Raw genomic sequence first — 22,039 nt, forward strand, 5'->3', positions numbered from 1 at the left:
AAAATTTTTAATTGAAAGGCAGAGAAGCTGGGGTTATTAGTAACCAATTCTTTTAAATGCAGGGCTCCAGAAAGAAAGTCTATGAATTCTTTACATTGAGGTTTCCAAATCTACTTTGGTTCCCATAAGCTTGGCTTTTCAACTTTCTTAACTGTGATATCTAGTTTCCTTTCAATAGATTCCTTTTCTAGACCACTAAAGTTGGTGTCTGTTACTTATACCCAATCAAAGGATATATAAATAATACAAGTACATATGTGTGAGTGTGTGGGACAGGGAGAGAGAGAAAAAAACACATACACACTCACACACATATACACAGAGACAGAGAGAGGACAGAGAAAGGAAGGTAGAGTGAAAGATTAAAGGTGATCATTAACCAACTATAAATATACTCCGAATTAAGAAAAAAAAAAATGCTTCCCTCTGTGCTTAGCCGCTCAGTCATGTCCAACTCTTTGCAACTCCATGGACTGTAGCTTGCCAGGCTTCTCTGTCCATGGGGATTCTCCCAGCAAGATTACTGGAGTGGGCTGCCATTTCCTTCTCCAGGGGATCTTCCTGACCCACGGATCAAACGCAGGTCTCCCACATTGCAGGCAGATTCTTTACCGTCTGATCCACAGGGAAGCCCTGCTTTTCCCAAAATTTCTAATTAATATATCTTTCTAAACTCTAAATAAGCTCCCTTTATTAAAATATTTTCCAAAATATCCATGATATTAATTTTTCTAAACTTTTGGCTTAAACTTTTGGCTTCTAGGACAAACAAATCTCTTGGACAAACTTGATCCAATTGTTATACTTAAAAATATTTTTAAAATATTAGCCATACATTAAGAAATCAGATCCTTTGGGTTGTAAAAGTTTATTGCTTGTATCAGAATTGGATAAATTTTGTATTATTAAAAATGTAACTTGTCCCAATTAACCAGGGACACAGGAGAACTGAAGGATCCTTTGTAGAGGTCCTGAGAGTTTGGATTATTTATGGTATTAGAGATGAGTTGGCAAAGGTTCAAGGATTGCGCATCACTTCTGATCAAGGTTAATTCCTGATGCTGAGGCACCCTGAGGTTGTATGAAGACTGTGCTTAGGTAATCACCTTTCCACAGTGCTGTCCCCAGTCAGGCTCCATCCTCATTTTTAGTCTCCCAATCAGCCCCACATTTCCTCTCCACTCTTCTGCCTGACTGGGCCCTCCAGTGATTGATGTGAGCACAGCATGCCTGGTAATCTTAGTGCTGAGAACACAGTTTGGAAGTGATGTGGGGGTGGGGACGAGGATGAGGAGAAGCAGCCAGTTTAGCAAATGGAGACAAGAAATCTAAATGTGAAGAACAGACTAAAACAGAAAAAGATAAAAAGAAAAATAGAGGATAAAAAGAAAAATGTCTTTGAACCGATCCTTGGTGTTGCATGACAATTTGAACATCTGCTTATTTAACTTTTCTCACTGAAGTTTTCAAAGGAAATGGCAGAAATATGCTATGTTCCCATCCACCCGAGGGCTTTCCAGGTGGTGCCAGTGGTAAAGAATCTACCTGCCAATGCAGGAGACATAAGACATGTGCGTTCGATCCCTCAGTTGGGAAGATTCCCCTGAAGGAGACCATGGCAACTCACTCCAGTATTCTTGCCTGCAGAATCCCATGGACAGAGGAGCCTGGTGGGCTACAGGGCCTATGGGTCCATAGGGTCCCAAAGAGTTGGACACAACTGAAGTGCAAGCACATGCTCCCACCCATTAGCATGGTATGCTTACTCTTTAGAGAACAGGAGAGGAGGAGTGAAAACTGAAAATGTATGTATATTCTATAGAGAGTAAGAGTACTCCTTTACATAGAACCACGAGTACTTTAGGTTTCAGTATGTGGAATTCCTCAATTAATAATACTTTGCACTTGAAAAACACATTGTTTACGAAACACTTTTATTTTTATGACTTTATTTGAGCCTCACACCGACTTAGTAGAAAAGGCAGGTCTGGATTTGGAGTATTCTTTTTACATGCCCACTTATGCAGATGGATAAACTGAGGCTCAGAAAGAAGATGTTACTTACCCAAGGTCACAGGACAAGCAATTGGCAGAGTCGGCCTAGAACCCAGGGTAGGGTTTATTCCACTACAAAGACATGAAACAGGACATTAAACACACAACATCTAAGAAAAAAGATCTGTAAATAACTAAGGATAGGGAATCTAGAGGGTCATGTTCCCACTGTACAATCTAAACTCACTGCAAGGGTGTCCCTCTATCCTGAGCAGGACGGAAACAGAATTGTAACTTTGACCACCACCACCTTGAGGGCAGGGCTTCCCTGATGGCTCAGCTGATAAAGAATCTGCCTACCAATGCAGGAGACACAGGAAATGCAGGTTCAATCCCTGGATCAGGAAGCTCCCTGGAGGAGGAAAACGGCAACCCAGTCCAATATTCTTGCCTGAAAAATCCCATGGACAGAGTAACCTGATGGACTACCATTCAAACGGTTGCAAAGAGTCAGATGAGACTGGGTGACTAAGCACATACACATACATACCTTGAGAGGAGGATCAGAAGAACTGAGTGTGCATATACACACAGCCAGTTATCAATAGGTACACAGGCTATGGTCTTCTGTATCATAACATATCCCTTCATGGCCCATCAGGAGGATCTCTCCTTCCCTACTTTTATTCCCTCAATAAATATTTTTTTATTGATGACCTACCATGTGCCAGACATAGCTTAATGTACCTGTGTTGTCTAAAACACCTATTTGGAAAGTTGGAAGAGACATACTTTTTCTAAAAACTCTCATATTTTGGCCTTGTCCACTAAATGTGAGCTGGCATTACTTAATTAGAAAAAATTGAACATGAGGGGAGGAGAGGGAAAAAAGGAAAGCTGAAAGAAAAACATTGAGAGCCATGAGCAAGAGGGTGTGGAGACTGGGAAACACTATTCAACTTCACTGATAGATCATCTGGTCTTACTGTTCTCAAGGCCATGCTAATTAAGTCAGAAAAAATCCACTACTGACGGTCTGGCAAAGAGTATTTTCAGGTAAAGCTGTATTCACAATGTGCCTCATCCTGGCCATCATAGGCCTGCCACAGAATCCAAATTCCTATACCCTATTCCAAGCTAAGAAAGATAAAATTTATCTGATTCTCATTAATTCAAAGGACATTTGAGGGACTACTTACCATTCAATCTCCCTTTACCTTCATGCAAGATTTCTCTTTGTGGACTATTATTATGTGGTTAGTTCAATGGGAAGAAAACAAACCCAAATGAAACTAAAATTAATTCTTGGATGTGGGCCTCTGAGCATAGGCCAAAGTACACACATTTTTTTTTTAAGTTTGTGTGATCAATGAAATAATGAAGGGTAGTGAGGGATTGAGTCATGGTCTATTTGGAATAGTTGTGGAGCAAAGCAACATGTGTAAGCAACTGGGGCCCAAAAGGAAGGGCCCAAGAAGATCCAAGATAATGATAAGTGTGTGCATAACCTGGGACTCTGTTAACCTCAGAGGGTGGGGCTAGTGTGCTGAGTGGTGGGGAGGAGACATCAAAGCGCAGTTTGCCGATGGTACCAGTTATGATAGTTGGGAGAAACATAGTCTACATGGACTCATTTTGCATTCTCTCTGCTTTCATTAAAAAGCAATGGTATTCATGTCTGTTGATTATTAACAAGAATCAATAATGTTTAGCTCCACTTCAAAATTTGGTGCCAATAGGTCTTTAAAAAATCTAGTAGAGGTTCCATCCATTTATATACACCACAACTCACGGAAAGACTGTAAAACTGGTTCTATATTCATTTAACAAGCAGATTATCCATGGTTAAAATCCATTACATTATTTGCCAAGCATTGTGGTAGGCACTGGAGATAGAAAAATGATCAAGGTTTCACTGTTTCCTTTAAGCAGCTCACAGTATGGACACCAGTATGTGGAAAAAACCAATGCTATATAGTGTAACAAGGGGTATAATAGCGACTATACAAACTATAGCATGGTCACAAAGAAGGTAGAAGAAAACAATACAAGGGAGGTCAAGAATGGCTTAGAAAAGCTAACTCTTGTAGAGGGAATGGAAATTTTCTAGACTGGGAGGGAAGTGAAATTTTCTAGGCATAGAGCAAGGACACCAAGGCCTGAAATATTGATGTGGTATCATCAGTTGAGAGAAGAGGTATTTGAAGACAGTACTGGAAAGATAGTCAAGACTAGACCATTCCATCAGCACCAAAGAGTTTGTATTTAGCTTACCATTAATACAGAACCATTAGAAGATTGTCAGGAAGGAAATAATCTGATCAGATTTGTGTTAGGTAAAGATAAGAGCAGTGTTATTTGCAAGAATGGAAGGAGAGGAAGATGGAGGAGGTAGGGAGTCCAGGTAAGAAGTTATTGTCTTTGTCCAGATAGGAGGTAATGAAAGTTAGAACTAGGTTATTTGTGGTGCAGGTGAAAAAGCAGAGGATGAATTCAAAATCTTTTTAATGAGGATCTAAGAATTTCATAACTAGATCTGGGGACTGAAAGAAAATAATACTTTTAGAATCAATACCATTTTTCTAGAGTTTGGAAGCTGGATAGATAGATGGTGTTACAGCAGTAAGGGTGGGAATTTGGAGGAAGACTAAGTGGTACAAAATGGGAGATACTGAGTTTGACTTTATTCATTATGAGCATGGGCATCTCTGAAATATCCAGACAGAGATGTCTATAGATCAGAGCTCAGGAGAGATATCTAGTTTACAGATTTGGAAATCACACAGGTGTTTACAACTCTGGAAGTGAGTAAAACCACGTAGAGTTTAGTGTGTAGAATAAGAGAAAGAGATCAAGATAAATAATTAGCAGATAATTGATATTTGGCAAAGGAGAGAATGAACAAAGCCAGCAAAGAGTGGTGGAAAAGGACCTATCTGAGAGGGAGGAAAAAGAAGAAGGTTATGATAGGGCCAAATGAGGAGACAGTTTCAGGAAGAGGGATGGACAACAATATAAAATACCAAAGAGACAGCAAATGAGATGCAAACTAAAAGACAGTCACTGGATATGGTATCTCTTTCAGAACACGTTTCAGTGGAATACGGGAGCAGAAGCCCTCTATTAAAAAATGGGATAGTGAATGGGGAGTGATGAAGAGGAGGAATCAAGGATGAACAGAAGGAACTACTCTCCAACAGGAAACGGAAGTGTAGCAGGCACTTGACAGTCCTGAAAGACTGGCAATTTCTAAGCCAAGCCTCATGTTGCAAACCTCAGAGAGAAAAGTTTGTTTTATTTGTATAGATCTTTGTTTTCATATCAATTTTGCTTGATCCTCACAGAAACTTTCAAAGTAAGCATGGAAGGATTTTTGGTTTGTTTGTTTTCATTTCTTGGTTTTTAGTCTCCTTCCTACAGGAGGAAGTTGAAGCCAAAGATTATATGATTCATTCAAGACCACAGAATCAGTAAGTGGGGACTCTCAGCACAGTGCTCTTCCCAACACTAAAGGGAATGTTCTGAAAATCAGTACAATGGTGAAGGGGCAACCAGACCACACTTCAGAAATTCAGAAAAGAGAATTCCTGCCCACAATCACTTCTTTGATTGACAACAGACACACTTGGTTGCCTGAATGCCTCTATGACAGCTAAAAGGGAAGTAATTATTTAAATACTGTATCTTCTCTTGAGATGACCTAAGTATGTGCACCCTTTGAAATGTCCCTTTGATATTAGAGGAAGTTCCAGACTTTTCTTATTTTATCAGTATAAACAAGGAGAACATTTGGTTAATATATCTGCCTACCACTGATGCAAGGACACCCCCGTCCTTTTCCTTATGGCGCCAGGTAAAACCGAAGTATGTAGATTAATCAGCCCCAGGCTTAACACTGACAATGTCACTATGATGGAGGGAAAGGAGACCCGGAGCCACTCTCCTTCTCAGTGAACAGGAGTGCTGCCCTTTAGCATAAAACATGAAAGATTTCTGTGTTATGCCAGCTCAGCAAGAGAGAAAATTAACCCTACATTTTCTTAACCCAATTGCCTCAACATGGGTTGAGAAAGAGGGTACCAGGGTTATAGACAGTCAGCATGAGAGAGCAGGGATCATTGTATCTGCACCCTGGCGTGGGCTAGAAGGAATTATAGATTCACCAGATATTAATGTATTTCTAGATTCACCATTAATTCTCTAAGATTCTCTGCAAGTCTCAAAAATTTGGTAGAAAAAAATGCCCGTTAAATGATTCTTCTTCTGTTTAAATTTGGAAATGTGTGGTAGAAATCACCATTAAAAAAAAAAAAACTGAACAGTTTCAACTATATTAAGTAGAATGTCTCCATTTAATTAATCTTCTTAGTCCCTGGTGACACTGGGTGTGGCTCGGTGAAATTTAGGAGGAATTCAGTTTATCACTAGAAGGAATCTTCTGCACCAAGCAGCCAGGCAGCATCCTTCCACACCTTTCCAGCATTGCAAGGGAAAGACACAGCCAGGTTGAAATTCTGAACCACAGATCTCACTAAGAATTATCTGTCATATGCAGAAAAATGCAGATGTTGGTGGTGTTGAGGGGTGGGGGCTAGAGGGCTTCTTGCTTGCATTGGTATTCTTTATACTTCAGTTACAAATTAAAGTCTTTATTTTTCAACAAAAGAAACACCTCGCAGTTCTATTGCTTTGTGGACACAGATCACATCTTGCAAGTTTTTCATCATCTGCAGAATGCATGGTAATTAAGCTATTTAAAGTTAGCCCCAAGACATTTGAAAATCATAAGCCAATAAAATTTCAGGGATCCTTTAATTTTATTTCTCTTTTAACCACTCCTTTATCGTCTACTTTTCTCCACCCCACTCTCATTCTCTTCTTCCTGCTATAATAATCTATAGTGGTAATTAGTGGCTAATAAAGATCATTTATGCTTTCTTCGCAGCCATAGGCAATGCATTACAACTCGGAAATCCAGGACCGCTTCTTTATGCAGCTCAAGTGGAAGAGGAAGGAAGTGCAGCCCCCAGCCCCCTCCCACGTTTCTGCTGGATTTCATGGGTGTGGCAGAGTTTAGACCTTTGCAGGATTTTGCCCTTGTTTTATTCCCTTTTAAGCACTAGGATGGTAAATAGATGGCTGAAGAAAGATAAACACAATCAGAGTCTGTCATAAATGATATAGGATCATTTCACCCTCAAGCACAAAACCTGTGTGAGACTAAGTACTCAGGCTATAGAAATGCCAGTCAATGCAGTGTGAGCCCACGCCCTGAATACACCATTTCCTTCCATCTGATTTAATGGCATCCTAAATACTGACTTATGTGAATGATACATAGCAATGGTCAGTAGGGGACAGGACCATTTCACACAGAAGTACACATGTATAAAACGTATGGGCAAAAGAGGACTATTTCTATACCTTTCAATTTTCTCTCTTGAATATGAATTATGCTAAAACACATGCCGGCATATGGAAACCATACAGAGTACATGCATGACTGTCCTACATGAAGTATGTGGATACTGTACACATTTACATATGAATTTCTACAACTCCCTAAACACACTATTTCAGCTTCATCACTTTGCACACATCCTAGAGAACACTTGGGGCTGTCAGTGAGAGGACCCATGTGAAGGCAGCTGTCCCCTTTGGGGAAGGGAATTTCTTTAGCCTCAATTCCCTTTCAAAATATCATGCCTGGTTTCCTTTGTCAGAGGGGGCATGTGTATATACACTTGTATGTATATATATAAGGTGGCAGAAAGTTGTAAACCAGCATATTTTTTCTTTCCCCAAATTAAAGCTTTTCTTTTTTTTAAATGACTAGCATTCGTTTCCTTAAGGCTCTGCCTTCCTAAATTTTATTTCTGCAGCTCATCAGGAAGGCAACTTCAGAACATTTTCTTGACAGGGTGCTTAGCCCAGCCACCTGTATCTACTGCATTTATGTATTAGAATGAAGGAAGATAAGGAGAGGAAACGTGCAGGTTTGAAAAATGAGCAAACGGAAGCACCAGTCTCTGGAATCCTAGAGCAGTTTAGCGAAGTGCCACATGTAAGACTCTTCACCTTTCCCAAACACCCTTACACAAACCACACGCAAAACCACAGGTGCCTGCTACTTTATCTATTATCTGTCTGTTAATATCTATCTACCTAGTTATTTATTTATTTAGTTTTGCCCCCGGCCTCTCCACCCTCTGCACCCACTGCTCTGAGATTCTGCTTCAGTCTCTCTTCCCCTTCCTCTTCCTTCTCCTTCATCCTCACTACCTCGCCCCTCCCCACCGCGCCCCCCTTCCTGGGCGCTGGCTAAAAGTGCAAAGCTGGCAACCAGGTTCTTCCCCACCCCTCCACTCTCTTCGGATTCGCCAGGTATATTATAAATTGCCCCCCCCCCATCCAATACCTGCACAGAAATAATGCCTAAATCCTGTATCTTGCACCCCACCCCTAAGGCAGTCAATGTGCAAAGGGCGTTTTTGCCCAAGACAGCCTCCCCTCCCAGGAAGACGCACACACACGTACAAGCACACACTCACCCAAATCCCACATCCATTTTCCTCCTTAACCTTCGCCAAAATCCTTCAGAGGTGTTCCCACCAATGTTGGAAAGCGTCGTTTGGCGGATGCCGCGACACTGTCGGTTGCTGCGGAATACCGTCCTAGTCATTCCTTCCCACCCTTACCCCAATCAAGTTTCTAAAATATCTTTCACGAAATAAGTGAGCAATTTGAAAATGGAAGGAAAACCTGAGCAGTGGGAGCAGTGGGAGAGAGTGGGAGGGGACTCTGCTTCTTGCTAATCTTCTATGTGTTCCTTTTCCTGATGAAAATGAGTCACCATGCTTATAATCCGGAATGTTAGTCCGTCTTTGGTCACTACAATTCCAGGAAAGATGAAAAGGGGAGAAGAGACCTGATTTCCAACAGGTAATTCTCCGCTCGTCTTTCCCATCCCGTCGGTGCTCAAAGCTCCTAGGGGCGTGGTCCACCCTCTCCTCGGACCAGCTGGTGCACAATCGACTGAATTTTCCCCTTCTACATGGTCAATTTCTTTCCCAGCCCCGGTAGTCTCTGGATGCTCTTTTTAAAATCTCCCACATTACAGTTTCATTCATTCATTGAAAAATAATTAAATTAATTCAACCTTCACATGTTTTCCCATTAATACCTGCGCCAATGTGAAGCTCATGCATGTGGGAAATAGGGCTTCTTCCGCAGCACATGTGAGAAAATTGTTCGATAGAACAAGCAATACTCATGACTGAATATGATTCTTTCAACCTCCCGGTTTTTTTGCGAATAATATAAAGGATTGCCTCCCCATCTTGTAGGTAGAGCCAACATTTTCTCCCCCACACCCCTCTTCATATCCACACCGGCAAAACCAGACACCTAAAACGCTGAACATTTACTAATAGCAAAAAAAAAAAAAAAAAAAAAAGAAACCACAACAAAAAACACCTTTTTTCTAGCCAAACAGGCGTATTTTTTTCCTAACCTTCTCCTAATTAGTAGCAGCATTCCAAAACCAGACCATGAAAGAACAGAATAAAAGCTTGGATGCAAGCATCAGTTGCCATATGCTAAGGAAACGGGAGCACCACGGCCAGAGCAGAAGCGGTTAATATATTTTTTCTACCTTCACAGGGAAATATTGCACACTGGTAATTTCACAAGAAGAAGAAGTAAAAGCTTTAGGTCTACCTGTTTGGTTCTTCGCATACAGCACAGCATGGTTGTATCGTCCCTCGCCTTCTTCCTGCCTTCTCTCCTTTCCTCCTCTCTCTTTCTTATTCCCCCCCTCTCCACCTCTTTTCTGCTCGCTGGCTCACTCGCTCTCTCTCTCGCGCTGGCGCGCGCTCCCTCCCTCCCTCCCTCTCTCTCTCCCTCCACACACCAGGGCAGTTAGCAGCAACTGTAAGGTCCACAGCTATTGCTCACCGCACATGCTCGCTCTCCCTCTCCGGCTCTCGCTCTCCTCTCTTGCCTCTCTTCCTCTTTTTTCATCTCCCCACCCACTCTCTGCCTATCTCTCTTTTTCTTCCCTGTCTCTGGATCTCTTTCTCAGAATTGTTCTCTAGCTTTCAATGACTAATCACTTCCCCCAGCCCCCACCCCCATTCTAGACCGTCACCCCCTCCCTGTCCCCTGCCAGCCTCATGAATATTTAAACATCTCCAATCTGGACCCAATTACCCACCGACTTTCCCACTGCATTGAGAGGATGGTGGGGTGGGGGCATAGAAGGGTATTCCAGCCTGTTCAAGAGATTTTATGGAATATGTTTTAGAGAAGAGGAGCTTGAGGAATGCTAATATTTCTTTACTAATTCTTTTCTCTTCCCAATACTGTGAAAGCCAAGAACAGCTATTCTGAAAGAGTAGTCAGACCTATACAGTAAGTTATATATGCTATTTAGTTTTATGCACAGTCAATCATTGTGAGGCTTAAGTTCTCCCCCCAAAATGAACATGTGAATATCATACCCTGTAAACACTGTACTCAGTACTCATATAACTTAAATACATGTGTGTAAATTTAGACATGCACAAACATATCTCATACATGCTCCAAAAGCCTTGAAAAACCCACATGAATATACTGCACTTTAAACATTCTAAGCACTCAAGTTCAGAAATATTAACTAATGTTTAGGATTTAGCATTCATATATAAAAATCACATGGTAATTTTTTTTCTTAATGCACATACACCTGTTTGAAAATTGGAGTTTCTTCTAATTTTACTGAAAAAGCCGAGCATATTTGAACAATATATCTATGTAATATGAATAGTGTCTATTGACTAAAGTAAAAACACAATGTGAGAGCACTGAGTTTCCATTTTACTTTTTCCATTTTACAAAACTGGGGATTTGATAAGGACTATAGCCTGGGAGACAGGCTCTCAGAGAATTCTGAGGAGCTGCTGAGGTAGGGGGGAAGGTCAGCACACAGGTGATCTTGGTGACATAATGCTTGGTTTGTCTTGGTATAAGGTTACTGCTAGACACAAGGAACAGATACTTGATTAATTGTTTTAGTGCTTTTATCTTGGTTAATGGTTTTAGAGCTTTTCTAAGAATGGAAAGGTACAACAATCCATGTTCTTTAAAAATTTTTCCTAAACATATCCATCGGAAGGCCAATTCTGCCAGTTTTCTCAGAGCACAGAGTGCTTCATTCCTGATCTCTACCCTGAACTTTCAGGGTGTATTAAAGGTCAGTGACAGCAGGGCTAATGATGTAACCCTTACAGAGCTAGATCATTAGTGACATTCTTTGTTTGGCAAGCCCAGAATGATATTTTACAGTTTGGACAAGAAGAATAAAAGTAAATCCATCTGTCATGAGAAAAGAAAGTATATCATGAAGGCTCTTTCTTCAATTTCATCTATGGTTTTTCATAATTTGGGTGGAGGAAAATATGACTTTAAAGAAAGTATACATGACATAGATTTTAGATATATATAGTGCTGTGTGATCTTGGGAATGTTACTGAACCTCTCTGCACCTAGTTTTCTTTATATATATATATATATAATATATATATATATATATTTGGCTGTGCCAGGTCAGAGTTGCAGCACGTGGGATCTTCAATCTTCCTTGTGGCATGCAGGATCTTTAGCTGCAGCTTGGGGGATCTAGTTCCCTGACCAGGGATTGAACCCTGGTTTATTGCATTGGGAGCTCAGAGTCTTAGCCACTGGGCCACTAGGGAAGTGCCTGCACCTAGTTTTTCAATTGGTAAAATGGGGATAATAATGTCAACCTTGTCATCATGTTGTGAGGACCAAATAATATAATTCATGCAAAGCACAATAAAGTCATTCTTAGTACATAGTAGCTTTACCTCAAATACTGTACTTTTCTGAAATTTTGGTGATGTTTTCATGTAAATATCTTGAAGAACTTTTCAAACTCTTTCTTGTTGTTCATTAGTGATGATAAGCATTCCCAATTAAAGTAACTAAAGTGTTAGTCACTCAGTCGTGTCCAACTCTGTGATTCCATTGACTATAGCCTGCCAGGCTTCTCTGTTCGTGGAATTTTCGAGGCAAGAATATTGGATGGGTTGCCACTCCCTTCTCCATAGGATCTTCCCAACCCAGGGATCCAACCCAGGTCTCCTGCACTGCAGGCAGATTCTTTACCATCTGAGCTACCAGGGAAACCCAATTAAATAGCTCATATTCTTTCTAGTCCATCCCCGACATGAGCCTGTTTGATACTTGTCAACCAGACAACTTATTATCATACCTATTATCAAGATCACTAGGCTTAATAGGTGCTCAGTACATTTTGACAAAATTCAAGGTACACTCGCCTTAGAATGGACTATCTCAGAGAGATTCCCACTAGGGTAATGGATATAAATTATTCCCAGAGGACTTGAATATGACCTGCCTCAGATCCAGCCTTTCTTGGTCTTTTACTCCTCTCAGTTTGCTTCTTAGTTTTCATATTTAATGATAAAAAAAAATTAGGTTCTGAGTTTAATATTTTTTTTTAATATTGTAATGAGACAAGTCAAAGCCAAGTTTTCAAAAACAACCATCTATATATTTAAGTGATAGAAGAGGTAAACAATGGATAAGAAACAGCTTCATCAGAGTCATTCCTGTTGGGATTAGTGTCTGCCTTCTTAGCCCGCTGAAGGCTGGAGGGTGATAAAAGGAGGAAGCAGAGGGATGAGAACTGAGAGCAATAGAGAGAGAGAGAGAGAAAAGAAAGCTTAATTGGGTATTTAAACAGATTCATAGATAAGATCATTGCATCAACACTGTGGCCTAACAAGGACCATAGCTGGCTATGGAAAGGGGCCAACTCCTTTCCCTTTCAATAGACTCCTCAGCTCTCCCATTTATATCTTCTTTACCCTTTTATTTGTGGGGAGGAAACTTGGAAACAACATGGCATGATTAAATCAGAGTCTAGAGTTCAAAATCAGGCACAGGCCTGGATGAACTATGTGACTTAGTATGTTAAACCACCTTTGTTAACCCCAGTTTTCTCAGCAGTTTACATAATTATTTCACCTAATATTCAAAATGAGATAGATACAATCACTTATTTCATGTTGATGGGACTATTTAAGCTAATAAATTAAGTACCTAGACTAGGACACGCAGGTAACAAAAGGTAAAGCCACAACTCCAGACCCCGTTAACCACTAAAATACAGCAACACTCAATGGGCTGCTACACCTCACTACTTCTGATCCTTAGGAGTTTAGACCATGTAGTGGAAGCTTTTATGTTGAAATGAAATCAGCATTCTGAAAGGTTCACCTATTAGCCTGCCCTTACTCTCAAGAGCCATGAAGAGCACATTGATACCTGCATCCAATAGTAAGTCCTCAGTATATATCCAACCTCAGTATATATTCAACCAATGTGTATATATATATATGTCCTCGGTATATATTCAACTATCCTCAGGTGCCTCAGCATTTAGAGTCCTCACAATTTTGGATGCCTCCCTCTGGACATAGTACATTCTGTCAGTGAGCTTCTAAAAATTACGTCCCAGAAGGGAGATCAAGATTCTAAATTTAATTTGAATAATATGGAATAAATTCTAATGCATTACTTTTCCTTTAAGCAAGGGAGGTTCAAATATTAGTCACTCAGTCGTGTCTGACTCTTCACAACCCCATGGACTCTAGCCCACTAGGCTCCTCTGTCCATGGAATTCTCCAGGCAAGAATACTGGAGTGGGTTGCCATTCCCTTCTCCAGGGGATCTTCATGACTCGGGATCGAACTCAGGTCTCCTGAATTGCAGGAGGACTTTTTACCATCTGAGCCACTAGGAAAGCTGAATGGAGGTTATAGGATGGCAGAAAGAATGAGTAGGGAAAAAAGCACACACTGATAGGATCTTGGGGAAAAAAAAATATATATATATATATATAAAAACAAGTTAAATAACTATTATTGTCCTGATCCCCACCAGCCAACTCTTCAGTGGATCCACCAATCTGTATACACTTATAAATAATCCCAGAAAACCCTTAAATGTAAACTCTTAAAACAATTTTAGACTAGCGATTAATTCACGAGACTATCAGGTAACTTCCTGACTATAGGTTAGGCAATACCATCATTCTAGAAGAAGGTAAAGAGTGATGAAGGCCAGGTCCCAGTTCCTTTCTCAGAGCTCTTTGGATTTCATACTAAAGTGATGTTGGTTTTCATAACAAACCCAGGAGTTGCTAGGCTTTCCTAATGGCTCTGTCAGATAGTCTACCATTTTATGATTGCTACCTGAGAAAAGAACATTGTCCAATCAGGCAGAGAATATCTTCATCTTTTCCCTCCCCTTTGCAGTAATTCTTTTTTTTTTTTTTTAACTTCTAGTCAACGTTTTACCTGTTGTAGTAGTGTGCTGTGATTACTGTAACAAAATGCCACAAACTAGGTGGCTTAACAAACAGAATTTCATTTGCTCACATTTCTAGAGGCTAGAAGACCAAGGTGCTTGCAGGGTTGCTTCCCGCTGTGGGCCATGAGAGACGGGTCTCTTCCAGGCCTCTCTCCTGGACTTGCAGATGGCGGCCCTCTCACTGCCTCTTCACGAGGAGGTCCCTCTGTACACCTGCACCCCTGGTGTCGCCCTGTGTCCAAATTTCTCCTTATTAAAGGACATCGGTCAATTGGATTAGAGCCCACTCATATAAACTTGTTTAACCTTCCTTTCCCATCCGAGGTCAGGAGCAGCAGCCATGAGGAGATACCCTACGTACAAGGTAAGGAACAGCAGCTGCACTTTGCTGGAGCACCCCTGAAGAGATACCCCACGTACAAGGTAAAAGAAGCCCAAGTAAGATGGTAGATGCTGAGAGAGGGCATCAGAGGGCAGACAGACTGAAACCACATAACAGAAAACTAACCATTCTGACCACATGGACCACGGCCTTGTCTAACTCAATGAAACTAAGCCATGCTGTGTGGGGCCACCCATGACGGACGGGTCATGGTGGGGAGTCTGACAAAATGTGGTCCACTGGAGAAGGGAATGGCAAACCATGTCAGTATTCATGCCTTGAGAAACCCATGAACAGTATGAAAAGGCAAAAAGATAAGACACTGAGAGATTAACTCACCAGGTCGGTAGGTGCCCAATATGCTGCTGGAGATCAGTGGAGAAATAACTCCAGAAAGAAGAAAGAGACAGAGCCAAAGCAAAACCAACACCCTGTTGTGGATGGGACTGGTCATGGAAGTAAAGTCCCATGCTGTAAAGAGCAATATTGCATAGGAACCTGGAATGTCAGGTCCATGAATCAAGGCAAATTGGAAGTGGTCAAACAGGAGATGGCAAGAGTTAACATCAACATTCCAGGAATCAGCAGACTGAAATGGACTGGAATGGGTGAATTTAACACAGATGACCATTATATCTACTATTGTGGGCAGGGATTCCTTAGAAGAAATGCAGGAGACATCATAGTCAACAAAAGATTTCAAAATGCAGTTCTTGGATGCAATCTCAAAAACGACAGAATGGTCTCTGTTCCTTTCCAAGGCAAACAATTCAATATCACGGTAATCCAAGTCTATGCCCCGACCAGTAATGCTGAAGAAGCTGAAGTTGAACGGCTCTATGAAGACCTGCAAGACCTTTTAGAAATAACACCCCAAAAAGATGTCCTTTTCCTTATAGGGGACTGGAATGCAAAAGCAGGAACTCAAGAAACACCTGGAGTAACAGGCAAATTTGGCCTTGGGGTACGGAATGAAGCAAGGCAAAGTCTAACAGAGTTTTGCCAAGAGAACGCACTGGTTACAGCAAACACCCTCTTCCAACAACACAAGAGAAGACTCTACACATGGACATCACCAGATGGGGTCAATACTGAAATCAGATTGATTATATTCTTTGCAGCCAAAGATGGAGAAGCTCTATACAGTCAGCAAAAACAAGACCAGGAGCTGACTGTGGCTCAGATCATGAGCTCTTTATTGCCAAATTCAGGCTTAAATTGAAGAAAGTAGGGAAAACCACTAGACCATTCAGGTATGACCTAAATCAAATCCCTTATGATTATACAGAGGAAGTGAGAAATAGATTTAAGGGGCTAGATCTGATAGACTGAGTGCCTGATGAACTATGGATGGGGGTTTGTGACATTGTACAGGAGGCAGGGATCAAGACCATCCCCGAGAAAAAGAAATGCAAAAAAGCAAAATGGCTGTCCTAGGAGGCCTTACAAATAGCTGTGAAAGGAAGAGAAGCAAAAAGCAAAGGAGAAAAGGAAAGATATACCCATTGGAATGCAGAGTTCCAAAGAATAGGAAGGAGGATAAGAAAGCCTTCCTCAGTGATCGGCACAAAGAAATAGAGGAAAACAGTAGAATGGGAAAGACTAGAGATCTCTTCATGAAAATTAGAGATACCAAGGGAACATTTCCTGCCTAAAGATGGGCTCCATACAGGACAGAGCTGGTATTGACCTAACAGAAGCAGAAGATACTAAGAAGAGGTGGCAAGAATACACAGAAGAGCTATACATAAAAGATCTTCATGACCCAGATAATCACAATGGTGTGATCCCTCACCTAGAGCCAGACACCCTGGAATGTGAAGTCAAGTGGGCCTTAGGAAGCATCACTCTGAACAAAGCTAGTGGAGGTGATGGAATTCCAGTTGAGCTTTTTCCAATCCTAAAAGATGATGCTGTGAAAGTGATGCACTCAATATGCCAGCAAATTTGGAAAACTCAGCAGTGGCCACAGGACTGGAAAAGGTCAGTTTTCATTCCAATTCCAAAGAAAGGCAATGTCAAAGAATGTTCAAACTACCGCACAATTGCACTCATCTCACACACTAGTAAAGTGATGCTTAAAATTCTCCAAGCCAGGCTTCAGCAATACATGAACCGTGAACTTCCTGATGTTCAAGTTGGTTTTAGAAAAGGCAGAGGAACCAGAGATCAAATTGCCAACATCCACTGGATCGTTGAAAAAGCAAGAGAGTTCCAGAAAACCATCTATTTCTGCTTGATTGACTATGCCAAAGCCTTTGACTGTGTGGATCACCACAAACTGTGGAAAATTCTGAAAGAGATGGGAATACCAGACTACCTGACCTGCCTCTTGAGAAACCAGTATGCAGGTCAGGAAGCAACTGTTAGAACTGGACATGGAATAAGAGACTGGTTCCGAATAGGGAAAGGAGTACATTAAGGCTGTATATTGTCACCCTGCTTATTTAACTTATATGAGGAGTACAATATGAGAAATGCTGAGCCGGATGAAGCAGAAGCTGGAATCAAGATCGCTGGGAGAAATATAAATAACCTCAGATATGCAGATGACACCACCCTTATGGCAGAAAGCAAAGAACTAAAGAGCCTCTTGATAAAAGTGAAAGAGGAGAGTGAAAAGTTGGCTTAAAGCTCAACATTCAGAAAACTAAGGTCATGGCATCCGGTCCCATCACTTCATGGTAAACAGATGGGAAACAGTGGAATCAGTGGCAGACTTTATTTTTTGGGGTTCCAAAATCACTGCAGATGGTGACTGCAGCTTATTTCTTGCAAGGAAAGTTATGTCCAACCTAGATAGCATATTAAAAAGCAGAGACATTACTTTGCCAACAAAGGTCCGTCTAGCCCAGGCTATGGTTTTTCCAGTAGCTATGTATGGATGTGAGAGTTGGACTATAAGGAAAGCTGAGTGCTGAAGAGTTGATGCTTTTGAACTGTGGTGTTGGAGAAGACTCTTGAGAGTCCCTTAGACTGCCAGCAGATCTAAACAGTCCAACCTAAAGGAGATCAGTCCTGAATATTCATTGGAAGGACTAATGTTGAAGCTGAAACTCCAATACTTTGGCCACCTATGGGAGGAGCTGACTCATTTGAAAAGACCCTGATGTTGGGAAAGATTGAGGGCAGGAGGAGAAGGGGACAACAGAGGATGAGATGGTTTGATGGCATCTCTGACTCAGTGGGCATCGGTTTGGGTAAACTCCGGGAGTTGGTGATAGACAGGGAGGCCTGGTGTGCTGCGGTTCGTGGTGTTGCAAACAGTCGGACACAACTGAGTGAATGAACTGAACTGAACTGAACCTACTTTCCTTTTTAATGGCCCTGTTTCCAAACACAGTCACATTCTGAAGGACTGAGGGTTAGGGCTTCAACGTGCAACTTTTGAGAAGACAATTAAGCCAGTAACAGGGGCGTTCTCTACCAGCGCTTTCTGACTTCATTCACTTATCTAACATTTTCTATGTTGCAAAAACATCCTGCCCTTAAGGGTATACACATGTGAAATGCGAAAAAAAAAAAAAAATGTTCCGTTTCAACCAAACAGCATTCAATGGTAAATATGTGCTATAAGAATTCAGAATAGGATGGAAATCATTGTGGACTAGGTACATCTTTTACTTCATGGTTAGGAGTAAACAAGTAGAGAAGACTATAAAGAGTTTCAGAGAAGGAAGAAGGATTATGTCAGAAAAGGCAAAATTCACAAATATCCACCACATGATCACAGGACTGTCAGGACTGTCAATATGGAGAAGAGGGGGAGCTATAAAGGAGAGCAATAAGAGAGAACCTTGGAAGAGCTGGCTACATTGAGACCAAGAAGGACCCAAGGGCCAGGCAAGAGGAGTGTATTGCCGTCCTAGGGCTTCCATAGCATATTTATTCTTTCACATTTTTAAACTCTGAATTTGAAGTATTGGTTGAATTAGTTCCTCCTGTAGGCTCTGAGAGAGAATCCATTTCATACCTTTAATCTAGTTTCTGGGGGCTGTGGGCAATCGTTGCTATTCCTCGGTTTGAAGGTGCATGGACCCAGTCTCTGCCTCCATCTTCACATGGTCTTCCCTTCCTCTTATAAGAAAATCTGTCATTGACTCCAGGATCCACTCTAAATCCAGCAGGATTTCATCTTTCTTCACCTAATCACATATACAAGGACCCTTTGTCCAAGAAAGGTCACATTCACAGGTACTGGGGTTTGGGACTTGGATACGGCTTTCTGAGGATGTCAACCCAGTGGAGGGAATTAGACATAAGGCTTGTGAGAAGGAACACTGTAGAGAATTCCTGTAGTGACTTGTCCAGTATGGATGAAGAGACAGATACAGTGGGGCTCAGCGAGAGGGGCATTCTAATGCCCAGACCAGGAAGGGGAGGTGGAAAAGAAAGCAAACGGTCACTTGTTGAGTGCCTAGTATGTTTCAGATATCACATGTTTTATGCTTTATATATTCTGTCTCATTTACCTCACAGAAGAATATTAAGAGGGAAGAGAAAAATGGAAGAATCACAAGTGGCTTGGAGATTGAACTCAGGCAGCCTGGAGAATGAGAATACAAAGCTCATATGTGTGGAGGTCCAGAACGGGATCTGGAATTGTAAGGGGAAGTGATGAGTCAGTTCTGAAAGTTCTCATTTTATGGAAGCATCAAAAAGTCCAAGTACAAAAATAAATAAATAAATAAAAAGTTCAAGTGCAACACAAGACCAGATTGTAAGAGAAAGACTCAGAAGTTGTCTGAGCCTGCCAAAGTCTTCCAGGCAGACATGCTTCATCCGGTTCCAAGGAAAGGCAAGCAAGCCTCTGTGATGTAATGTCATCACATTAATTAAGCTGAGAGCATTTCCGTATAGCCTCATCGCCAGAATTCATCCTGCTTTCTGCAGGCAGATGAGAGTTTGAAGCCAAGACCTGGATCATTTTTAGGACCCTCTAAATCTTTGTCCATCTTTCCAGACTTGTCGCCAATCCTTTCAGACTGTCTCCTTCCGGCATGCTCTGGAGGCCATCTGAGTATCTGAGTAGCCAATATCCCAGAACAAGGGTATCTCAGGGAGGGAACCATGTACTGGTAGCAGAGGAAGAGAAGATGAAAGGCATGTAGCCTGTAAGCTAGGACTCAGTAGCTACACAGTGACCAGGGAAGTTTGAGATTGTCTGCATGAGCAAATTGAACTCAGTGGCTTACTGAGGGCTTTAATAAGCTGATGTGAAAAATTCCGTCAACTTACACAAACTTCTGCTACCAAAACACCATAAGAGACTGAAATTAGAGCATTTTTTCTAACTGATGAAATTGGTCATTGAAGGAATCACAGAACTTTACACACACCTCTCTTCAATCCCATTCAAGTATTGTAGCAGTTCACTTACCAGCCTACCTCCTAACTGGAATGCACATTTCTGCATTGCAAATGCCATTTCCTAATTTTTTTTTTAATGCATTCTGGTATTTCCTGCAGGGGCATAGATGGATTTTATGAGACTTAAAGCTTATATGATTTGGGGGATCTTTATTTAAGAAGACAAATACAAGTTCAACATGAAAGTGAATATTTATTTGGATAAGAAATCACAAGTTACATATTTCAAAAATCGGGATGTACCATCAGTTCAGTACTGTTCAGTTGCTCAGTTGTGTACAACTCTTTGAGACCCCATGAACTGCAGCACATGAGGCTTCCTTGTCCATCCTCAGCTCCTGGAGCTTAATCTAACACATGTCCATCGAGTTGATGATGTCTTCCAACCATCTTATCTTCTGTCTTTCTCTTCTCCCACTTTCAGTCTTTCCCAGCATCAGGGTCTTCTCAAATGAGTCAGTTCTTCTCATCAGGTGGCCAAAGTATTGGAGTTCCAGCCTCAACATCAGTCCTTCCAATGAATATTCAGGACTGATTTCATTTAGGATAGACTGGTTTGATCTCCTTGCAGTCTAAGGGACTCTCAAGAGTCTTCTCCAACACCACAGTTCAAAATGTTAAATTCTTCAGCACTCAGTTATCTTTATAGTCCAACTCTCACATCCATATATGACTACTAGAAAAACCATAGCCTTGACTAGATGGACCATGTTTGGCAAAGCAATGACACTGCTTTTTAATATGCCATCTAGGTTGGACATAACTTTTCTTCCATGGAGTAAGTCTTTTAATTTCATGGCTACAGTCAGCATCTACAGTGATTTTGGAGCCACCCAAAATAAAGTCCATCACTGTTTCCACTGTTTCCACATCTATTTGCCATGAAGTGATGGGACCAGGTGCCATGATCTTCGTTTTATGAATGTTGAGTTTTAAGCCAACTTTTTTACTCTCCTCTTTCATTTTCATCAAGAGGCTCTTTAGTTCTTCTTCACTTTCTGCCATAAGGGTGGTGTCATCTGCATATCTGAGGTTATTGATATTTCTCCCAGCAATCTTGATTCCAGCTTCTGCTTCATCCGGCTCAGCATTTCTCATATTGTACTCCTCATATAAGTTAAATAAGCAGGGTGACAATATACAGCCTTAATGTACTCCTTTCCCTATTCGGAACCAGTCTCTTATTCCATGTCCAGTTCTAACAGTTGCTTCCTGACCTGCATACTGGTTTCTCAAGAGGCAGGTCAGGTAGTCTGGTATTCCCATCTCTTTCAGAATTTTCCACAGTTTGTGGTGATCCACACAGTCAAAGGCTTTGGCATAGTCAATCAAGCAGAAATAGATGGTTTTCTGGAACTCTCTTGCTTTTTCAACGATCCAGTGGATGTTGGCAATTTGATCTCTGGTTCCTCTGCCTTTTCTAAAACCAACTTGAACATCAGGAAGTTCACGGTTCATGTATTGCTGAAGCCTGGCTTGGAGAATTTTAAGCATCACTTTACTAGTGTGTGAGATGAGTGCAATTGTGCGGTAGTTTGAACATTCTTTGGCATTGCCTTTCTTTGGAATTGGAATGAAAACTGACCTTTTCCAGTCCTGTGGCCACTGCTGAGTTTTCCAAATTTGCTGGCATATTGAGTGCATCACTTTCACAGCATCATCTTTTAGGATTGGAAAAAGCTCAACTGGAATTCCATCACCTCCACTAGCTTTGTTCAGAGTGATGCTTCCTAAGGCCCACTTGACTTCACATTCCAGGGTGTCTGGCTCTAGGTGAGGGATCACACCATTGTGATTATCTGGGTCATGAAGATCTTTTATGTATAGCTCTTCTGTGTATTCTTGCCACCTCTTCTTAGTATCTTCTGCTTCTGTTAGGTCAATACCAGC

At 41.3% G+C, this 22,039-nt stretch overlaps 1 protein-coding gene across 1 annotated transcript in view; it reads right to left on the reverse strand.

Moving 5' to 3' along the window:
- Positions 1–9,978, reverse strand: part of GAP43 (growth associated protein 43) — a 97,954-nt gene extending 87,976 nt beyond the window's left edge. Inside the window, exon 1 of the mRNA XM_043874473.1 lies at positions 9,715–9,978. Within this exon, the coding sequence (XP_043730408.1) occupies positions 9,715–9,744 (30 nt within the window). The 5' untranslated portion in view covers positions 9,745–9,978. The remainder of the gene's footprint in view (positions 1–9,714) is intronic.
- Positions 9,979–22,039: the final 12,061 nt, after the last annotated feature.

The sequence above is a fragment of the Cervus elaphus genome, chromosome 19 (genome assembly GCF_910594005.1).
Source record: "Cervus elaphus chromosome 19, mCerEla1.1, whole genome shotgun sequence".
Classification (NCBI taxonomy): Eukaryota; Metazoa; Chordata; class Mammalia; order Artiodactyla; family Cervidae; genus Cervus; species Cervus elaphus.